This window comes from Macrobrachium nipponense, chromosome 32 (genome assembly GCF_015104395.2).
Source record: "Macrobrachium nipponense isolate FS-2020 chromosome 32, ASM1510439v2, whole genome shotgun sequence".
Classification (NCBI taxonomy): domain Eukaryota; kingdom Metazoa; phylum Arthropoda; class Malacostraca; order Decapoda; family Palaemonidae; genus Macrobrachium; species Macrobrachium nipponense.
The window spans coordinates 45,273,211-45,283,210 of record NC_061094.1 but is presented as its reverse complement, the minus strand read 5'-3'; the positions used below and the strand labels follow the sequence as shown (position 1 = coordinate 45,283,210).

At 34.0% G+C, this 10,000-nt stretch overlaps 1 protein-coding gene across 1 annotated transcript in view; it reads right to left on the bottom strand.

The window, feature by feature from the left end:
• LOC135207417 (parathyroid hormone/parathyroid hormone-related peptide receptor-like) overlaps positions 1-2,507 on the bottom strand; it is a gene marked incomplete at its 5' end in the record, with an annotated part of 24,557 nt that extends 22,050 nt beyond the window's left edge. Inside the window, 4 exon segments of the mRNA XM_064239143.1 lie at positions 506-552; positions 554-598; positions 1,392-1,498; positions 2,384-2,507. Of these exon segments, the coding sequence (XP_064095213.1) occupies positions 506-552; positions 554-598; positions 1,392-1,498; positions 2,384-2,507 (323 nt within the window).
• Positions 2,508-10,000: the final 7,493 nt, after the last annotated feature.

Below are 10,000 nucleotides of genomic sequence, written 5' to 3'. Positions count from 1 at the left end.
ACAAAAACATCACTAACCTTCCATGTTGTTCGTGTAAGACAACGGTGAACACATCTCTATATTACAATAAAACTGTGTATGTCAGTATTTAGACCTAAATACGTCTGAGAGTGTTTGTATTTAAAGTACAACTCCATTCTTGCGTAATCCTGGTGAGAACATTTTATTACCCAGCCCTTTCCTCTTCTTGCCTTTCTTTAAAGCGTAAAAAATGTTTGTAAAAGCGTTTGCAAATTTCGTGATGCAAATGGACTTACTTCTGCAACTTGTGATACATTCTATTTTTTTATTTATTTTTTGGTGGAGGATTTATTTTAGCGGGTGTAGTCTTCTATTTATTTATTTTTTTGATTTTTTTGGATGGGGTGTTATTTTTAGATGGTGGAATGGAGGATGTGGGCTAAGGAAAGAGGAGAGAGAGGAGAGAGAGAGAGAGAGAGAGGAGAGGGGAGAGATGAGAGGTAGACGAGAGAGAAGGGAGAGGAGAGAAATCCAGATTCCTTACCTGAAGTAAAAGAAGATGAAGAGGGAGATGACCAATGCTATCAGCGAAAACTGCATATCCAGCTCGGTAGATATTGTTGATCAGCTGCCTTATCTGGGAGTATAATGATAAAATTATACATTTATAAATCTTCATCACGAAATTAACAAGGCAGAAAACAATAATGTAAAAACGTGTAAAGTACATTATAAAATGCAAGTTTAAAAATTTTCATCACGAGATTACCAAGGCAGACATAAACATAATTCGAGGAACGTGTGAAGAAAAACTGACAATTCCGTATGAGCTAAAGACTCATTTAGGTTTGCAGTATCGCACTAAAGTATGTGTAAGGGATGCTATATCTGTATATAGCTTCTGGGTGTAACAGAAGAGCTATAAAATCTTTCTTGCTCTGACGTTTGGCTTTGGTGTTTATAAACAGGTAAAGCTATCTTGCTTACAACAATGAGAACATCCTTAAATAAAGAATTGGTGGAGACAGAAAGTTGAAAAAGTGAATTTTCATTCAGGGCTGTTTTGAAGGGAATTCTGGTCAGTTGGGATATAGGATGATTACGCATACAATTATTATTTTATTCAGTAATACAAGAGTGCTATATCTGATCCTATATGATAACATTTCCATTTATAATCAGCTCTATAGGATAGCTACATAAGATTATTATTTTCATTAGTAATGCAAGAATATAATTCTGATTTGAAATATTGTTGTATCAACACAACGTGCGTCTATTCTGCTTATTTGTACAGTTACATAGAAAGATACCTTAACGACGAGAGAGAGGAGAGAGAGAGAAGAGAGAGAGAGAGAGAGAGAGAGAGAGAGAGAGAGAGAGAGAGAGAGTGAGAGGTTGCACAGGTAGACAGGTCATTATGATCTTACCATAAGGTCCTCCAGATCAATGCAGGTAGTGTAATTAGACCAGGTGAGGTTGGTTTCCGGATGCCTGAACCAGGAACCATCTTCGTTGCAAACTTTGTGGGCCATTCCTGACGTCAAGTAGAATTGATCAGTTAAGTACAATCATGAAATACATTACACCTTTGAAAAAAATGTTCCTCCGTTTTCTGTTACATTCATGGAAAACGACTTCAGCTGCGGTCTCATTCATGTAGTGAAATTTTCATTCATGCAGATTTCGTTTTAAGGGGAAATAATCAGTTTATCATATCGAGTGAGTTTAGAGTGCATATATGAATTTCATTTTAATCCAAACCTCATGGAACTATGCCGTTTTCAAAATGCAAATATTCAATTAAAAATAAGGGATTTCATAATTACGCTTAAATTAATTTTATTGCATAACTCTAGTTGATTATCCTGCTGAAATAATGTAATCCACTTTCTTAGTTGTTTTGTGGCCTCGTAATGCAACATTGATTAAAAACAACTAAATGAGAAATTTGACATATGAGTTTTGATGCTGTTGATAAATGAATTTGATACACTGACAGAAGAAGCTTTTGCAAATAATAATAATAATAATAATAATAATAATAATAATAATAATAATAATAATAATAATAATAATAATAATAATAATAATAATAATAAACAAGTAGTTAAATCCCGCAATGTATAAGATAGTCAAATATCAACATGTAAATAAAACTTTTGAATTACTTGAATATTTTAGTTAGACGAACTAGTATATCAGATCTCTCTCTCTCTCTCTTCTCTCTCTCTCTCTCTCTCTCTCTCTCTCTCTCTCTGAAAAACTTGTATATCAGGTATAAATCTCTCTCTCTCTCTCTCTCTCTCTCTCTCTCTCTCTTCTCTCTCTTCTCTCTCTAGCTTAGATAAACTTGTATCAGGTATCATATCTCTCTTTCTCTCTCTCTGTTGAAGAAATGGGCGTCCACAGAATCACTTACTTCTGTCATCGAACCCTGTAATGAAATACGGGCAGGGAGAGAAGGCTCTCTCCCCCGCCGGAGTATCATTCCAACAGGACCACCCATCGAAGGTCCTTGGGCAGAAGAGGCGTCCTTCGGAGGAAAAAAAAAATTATATATACTTTTGAAAACTTTTCCTTCGGAGGGGAAAAAAGAAAAAAAATATATAATCATACTTTTGGCACTTTTTCTGTTAATTCTCTCATTAGTGAATTTGGCAAATTTAGCATAAGAGTGCAAAATATTAAATAACATTCTTTTGAATTTTGTAAATGCGAATTCGTAAATGTACAGGAAAATATATGGTAAAACCTTTTCAGTAATTTCATTAATAGTGAAAGAAATCACAGAAGCCTCTCCGCATTTCGCCGAAATGTTTTCAGTTTCCAAGATATCAGAAAATAGCGAAATATCTATCGTGAGCCCTCGCCTACACAAGGGAACGTATCCTGCAAACATTTCCAGTAAAAGCTTGCAGGCAATTGACGAAGTAAGTTTACAGTTTTATATACTACTGAAACTTCTCTGAACAGCAGACACTTATCTATAAATACTTGCAACCTACATAACTAGTATTTAAGAAGAGCATATGACTTAGGATTTCATTTCGATGACTCCGCAGGCATAGGGTATATTTAATACGTAACAGTTTGGTAAAAGTTCATGTTCATTTCTTGGTTAAGTATTTTAACGGTTGAGGGTGAATTTAGAGCAAATAAAGACAAATTCCACGTAGGAAAGAGAAACGATGGATTTCTGCAAGTCCTTTCGACTTCTTGTCCTTTAATTAGCAGACTGAAGAAACATGTTTTTCATATTTCTTCAGTATGCTAAGTAAAGGACAAAAAATTGAAAGGCCTTGAAGAACCCCATAGTTTCCCTTTCCTACTTGGATTTTGTACTTTTTTTATTATATTCATCGCATTCCATATATTCGTGATTCGGTCATACATGTATGTATATATATATACATATTCCCATATATATATATATATATGATATATATATATATATATATATATATATATATATATATTATATATATAATATATATATATATATTATATATATCTATAAATTAGTCTGTGGGTGGGTCAAAGATAAAATTTACCATACGTTTAAATTTCACCATTGTCTTATTTTTATCTAATATAATTTATCAGATAACCCTCAGGGGTATCTTTCTAATCAGCTATTCTTTCATACAAAGCATTTCCAAAACTCCAGCAAGGGCGAATTCATAAGAAAAATGCAATTGCTTAGCAAAAGCAAAAGCATTATCCCTTAATGCTCGAAGCCATTAAGTAAGACTCTCTTAAGGACGAAGTAAATCCTTGAAATATGAGAAATTTTATTTTAATTTTTTGAGGCGAATGACTTTGCTAAGAGTTTCCTAAACGCAGTTGCCTATGTTCCACTTGAATAATATTCCACTCTCATACTTTCCTGTTTGCCTTTATAGCGTGAAGCTTTTAACTTTTTCTGAGAGAGATTTTCGTTCTCTGTATATCTTTCCTATTTTTTTTATTTTTATTTGCAAGTTTACCTTCAGCTTGAGTTTTTTTTTTTTAATAATGGGTTCCATAGCCCAATCTTTTGCTAAAGGGTTCCATAATAAAATCTTTTGATAATGGGTTCCATAATAAAATCTTTTAATAATAGGTTTCATAATAAACTCCTTTAATAAGGGTGGGCCATAATAAAATAAAATCTTTTAATAATGGGCTCCATAATCCAATCTTTTGCTAATGGCTTCCACAATAAAAATATTTTGATAATGGGTTCCGCCATAATAAACTTTGATAAAGGGTTCCATAATAAAATCCTATAATAGTAGGTTTCATAATACACTCTTTTAATAATGGGTTCCATAATAAAACTCTTTTAATTTATGGGTTCGATGATAAACGCTTTTAAAAATGGGTTCCGTTAATAAAACTTTTGATAATGGATCCATAATATACTTTTGATAATGGGTTTCATAGTAAACTTTTGATAATGGGTTCCATAATAAAATCTTTTAATAATGGGTTCCATAATAAACTCTTTTAGTAATGGGTTCCATAATAAACTCTTTTAATAATGGGTTCTATAATAAACTCTTTTAATAAATGGGGTTCCCTCCATAATAAAATCTTTTGATAATGGGTTCTGGGTTCCATAATAAACTTTTTTAATAATTGGTTCCATAATAAACTCTTTTAATAATGGGTTCCATATTACAATCTTTTGATAATGGGTTTGCCATAGTAAACTTTTGATAATGGGTTCCATAAAAAAACTTTTGATAATGGGTTCCATAATAAACTTTTGATAATGGGTTCCATAATAAACTCTTTTGATAGTGGGTTCCATAATGAACTCTTTTAATAATGGGTTCCATAATAAACTTTTTTAATAATTCGTTCATAATAAACTCTTTTAATAATGGGTTCTATAATAAACTCTTTTAAATAATGGTTCCATTTAAATAAAACTCTTTTAATAATGGGTTTTTCCACAATAAATCTTTTGATAATGGGTTCCATAATAAAATCTTTTAATAATGGGTTCCATAATAAACTCCTTTTAATAATGGGGTTCGATGACAAACGCTTTTAAAAATTGGTTCCATAATAAACTCTTTTGATAATGGTCCATTCCATAATAAAAGTCTTTTGGATAATGAGTTCCATAATAAACTCTTTTAATAATGGATTCCATAATCAAATCTTTAAAAATAATGGATTCCTTAATAAAATTTTCCAAGTTCATTTTTTTTGTTCTTGTATGACAGCTATTTTAGATTTCTCGGTTCGAACGTTTGTATACTTACAGCTTATAAAAAATATTATCTATCATTATTTTTGTTTTTGATAAAGCACTAAAAATTTCAGAACAAAGGTCAACAATCATTAAGATTCATTCTATGATTTTCAAGGTCTATTCAAATATGAGAGAGAGCATATGGAAAAAAAAAAAGATTTGAATAGGAAAAACCTTCGTTATCTTAAGAAATATGATCCACCAAAATCACTATTTTAAATGATGTTGCTCTGTGGTTTCTCAATCCACAAAAGCTTTGTTCTTATAACGTTTATTATTCTCTTTCTTCTCTGTCAGATCTCCTATTATTTTTAATTCACAATTAGTTTCAATAATTCAATTTCTCTTCACTGCTGAATCTACTCACCGTCTTTCTCTCTATCTTATCATCTCGCCCTGCTTCCTCCTCCTCCTCCTCCTCCTCCTCCTCCTCCTCCTATGTTTCCTTCCTTCTTGTAAGGTAATGAAGGGACACATTCCTTGTTGATACTCACGTGAAGACTTTAAGCTAATAATAGACCTTTCTTTCTGAGAGCTGACACTCATCCAGCGACAAATGAGTGTCATTTGGACAACCTACACTATTCTAATACTTTTCTTAGGTGTCCAGCGATGCATGCCACTTCAATATTTACTAAAATAACTTGCTTTTGATGTTTTCTGAACTGCTAGAATCACCGAATGTGCTATCCAAGCCATCGGAAAACATAGTCGCTGTTGACGCATGCGCCAGCGCAGGTCATTATACTTCCAGCTCAGGGCGTCTTTTCATTCATCCATATTCTATGGTCTTTCCCGTTCGTTGCTTTGCATCAACGTTCATTCTTTCAGCTGACTATTATGTTGCTTATCTTGCTTTCCAGGAACTAAGGATGGGGAGCTATTATCTCCTGAACCTTCTCTGAAAACAATCTTGCTGTTCTAAGCCTTCGCTGTAAGTCATGTGCAAAATACCGTAGAATTGTTCACTTTGTTAATTCGATATGTTATACTTTATTTTTCTGACTGACATATTATGCTCTATTTATACACCAGAATGAAACTGGCAAAAGGAGAGGTGAAGATATGAAAGTGAAGGTTATAACAATTGTCAATGTTTTGCAATTATAGGACTAATGTTTCCTACTGTTTTCTCTCTTTCCCGCCTTTGTCTTTCGAGACAAATAATTCTCGTTCCGTTTGACAACAGAGGACGTACAAATGATACAGAGAGAGAGAGAGAGAGAGAGAGAGAGAGAGAGAGAGAGAGAGAGAGAAGAGGTGGGAGGGAGCGTAGGAGGTATATATATATTGAGACGATTCCCTCTTGTTTTCCCGCCGATAAATTAAAGAAGAAAAACACGAAGGAACTGCACTTGTAAACGAAGAATAATATTCTAAGGCTAGATTTATAACCGTTGGCTTAACTACGTCGAGTCGGACTCTCGAGGGAATGAAATATTATATCCTCCTGGAAACTGGGTTTTCCTTAGCTCTCTTATCCTCCGCTAAATTCAGCCTCCGTCTTCCAGGATTTAGGATACCTAGCGTTATGTCAATGAGATAGCCTCTGGCGTTCTGGGCTTCCAAAACAACATAAAACTCCGTCAGACTGATATTAGAGATTTTTCCTCGTATTTGATTTTTGGGTCCCATTATTTGCATAGAGTTTTCATCCTTTTTATGGGGAAAAGTTTGTTATTGAAAGATTATATTTGATTTTATATAATCGATGCACGGGCTATTATTCAAAGATTCTTGTCTGATTATTTGATTTTTTATGAATACGCAAGAAAGATATCCATAGGAAGAAAATATCCAATGATCATAAATTACGAACCATGATATATATATATATATTATATATATATATATATATATATATCGTATATATGTATATAATATATTATCTATATATATTATAATATATATATATTATTGTTCGTCAATATTATGATCGTTGGATATTTTTTCCTATAGAAAACAATCTTGTGTATTCAGAAAAATACAACTCATTTATATATATATATATATATATATATATATATATATAATATATATATATATATATATATATATATATATATATATATATGGCCTGCCTGTGGTACTACAGTAACGATTACTCAACAGCATACCTCGGTGGAATACTCTTCCACACGCTCAATGGATATAGGTAAGGCCTATGTGATCATTAGTTCGTCAGTTGAATTAGGTCTGTGAGCAGATATCCATTCCAGCGGCGTGGGTTCAAGTATGGGGAATATTTGGGCTCAGATTGAAGGTTTTATTCACTGGATCTGGTAGGGCAGAACATTTGCTGCTTTGTAGGGAGGTTCATTTATCTGTACGTAGCCTTTCGGTATGACGCCTTTTCCTATGTCATAAAGCTTTGACCTCTTTCCAAATTCATAATTTCATTACAAATTCATTGTTCATCGCCGTTTAGCTGTTAGTTTTACGTACCTAAATACTCTTATTATCTAGGCCATTGATCGTTTCTAAAGCTGAACTGCGAAAAAGCAACCAATTATTGAATCGTCACTATCTTGAGGAATCAAGTCATTTTCATAGATTTTAACTCAGATTTCTCCTTATTTGAAGACTTTTAATTGATTTGTATGTGTGCGTGCTTCTGCGCATATGTTGCAGGAAGACTGTGAAACCAGGGATTTCACGAAATCCCCGAAATTTGCAGGGAAATCGTGAAATCACCAGAGGGGCTAGACAAAACCCGGCGAAACTGTAAGCGTTCAGTGCAAGTATACCCTCGGGTGGGTATCAAGTGTTCCAAAGTAAATTGTGATTTCACGATTTTCCCTGAAAAGTTCGGGAATTTCGTGAAATCCCTGAAATTTTCAGGGAATTCGTGAAATCACCAATTCACTTAGGAACATTTGATCCCAGAGGAGCTAGTACTAAACAAGGCGAAACAGTGAAACAGTGCTTGGTACTCTATAGTAGATTCACATCAACCGTGCATTTGATGTCTAGGCCAGTCCCTTACGACGCTCCTGATTGGCTTTTGATAAGCCAATCATAGGGCTGGAAACTCTTAGTCTCTCGAGGGAGTTCACATAGGCAGGATGTATGTTCCACCTCTCCTGAAAGACGTATCTCTCAGGAGATGTGGCACATAGATCCTACCCATGTGAATGAACTCTCTCGAGAGACTGAAAGTTCCCAGTCGGGGCCAGCCCTGTGATTGGCTTATCAAAAGCCATCAGGAGCGTCGTAAGGGATTGGCCTGACATCAAATGCACGGTTGATGTGAATCTACTATAGTACTAAGCATTGTTTCACTGTTTCGCCCTGTTTAGTACTAGCTCCTCTGGGATCAAATGTTCCTAAGTGAATTGGTGATTTCACATTTTCCCTGAAAATTTCAAGGATTTCACGAAATCCCTGAAATTTTCAGGGAATTCGTGAAATCACAATTCACTTTGGAACATTTGATACCCGAGATCTATACTAGCACTGAACGCTTACACTGTTTTCGCCGTGTTTAGTCTAACCCCTCTGGTGATTTCACGAATTCCACCTGAAAATTCAGGGGATTTCGTGAAATTCCTGGTTTCACATCTTACCGTAACGTACTCTTATATGAAATTGTGCAGTCAGTTTAGTTTTTATATATTAAAGCTCTAAAGTTTCAAATGCTTAGCGTAGAAAATACGAATTCTTTCTCGGCATGTTCGCCTGAAATTATGCAGTCCAGTTTAGTTTTTTTATATATAAAGCTCTAAGGTTTTCAAATGCTTATCGTAGAAATAAATTCTTTCTCGATTTCCCTGAAAATTTCAGATTTCGTGAATCCCTTTTGTTTTCCCATTCTTATCGTTAACGTACTCGTAAATGAACTTATACAGTCAGTTTTTCGTTTTTTTTTATATATTAACGTTCTACCAGGTTTCAAATAATGTTTGTATCCTAGAATCAAATTAAATTCTCTTCCTGAGGTTCTTTCGAAAGGTAAAACGAGACTTATTGGCAATGACGTCATAGTCTTGTCCGCCTTCTCTGATTACAAGTGAGACTCTTTAGCAACACAACATTGTATTTTATTCAATGTGAAGCATTTGACAGATACTGAGAGCATTCGGTGTATTTATTTCGTATTTGTCTCACCCAAGTTTCATTATTTATTGCATGTTTTTTATAACCAAAAGTTCACTTTTTCAAAACGATTATTTTCATATAATTTTTTGCTTGATCAAGTCCAGGAATGGGAAGGGACTTTTAATGCGGGAAAAATAAGATTAATTATGCCATGTCTAAGCTTAGGTCAATCAAAGTCCATCTTCATCAAGGGGGGGGGGCTCCACTACCTGTATTTATTACTCCTTGAAAAATAAAATAAGCCTGCATATAATCTAGAACTTGCCGATGAAATACTTCTTTCCTTGTAATGCCAAGCTTTGGAATTCTCATCAGTCTTGCTTTTTTCCCTGGAATTTTCATATGTGAATCTATGACCCCCAAAATAGCTAAATTCAAATGAAGCACTGACAAGTTTCGGAATTCTCTTCCATCTTGCTGTTTCCCTTGAATTTTCAACCGCCCAATTTTCAAAATGCGATTTTGACCTCCAAAATAGTTAATTCAATTAACTTTCTCCCCTTAAATACTTGTTCTCGTAAGAACACTACATAAATATATTTGGTTTCCTTTAGGGGTTGTTAGTCAACTGATGTGGGTCAGCCGGTTGGGAGAAGAGAGAAAAATTAGAGAGAATGAATGTAATGGATGTGAAGGATCAGTGGCCTGTTAAGATGTTTAGCATATTATATAGAAAATGGGTATTGAAGAGGT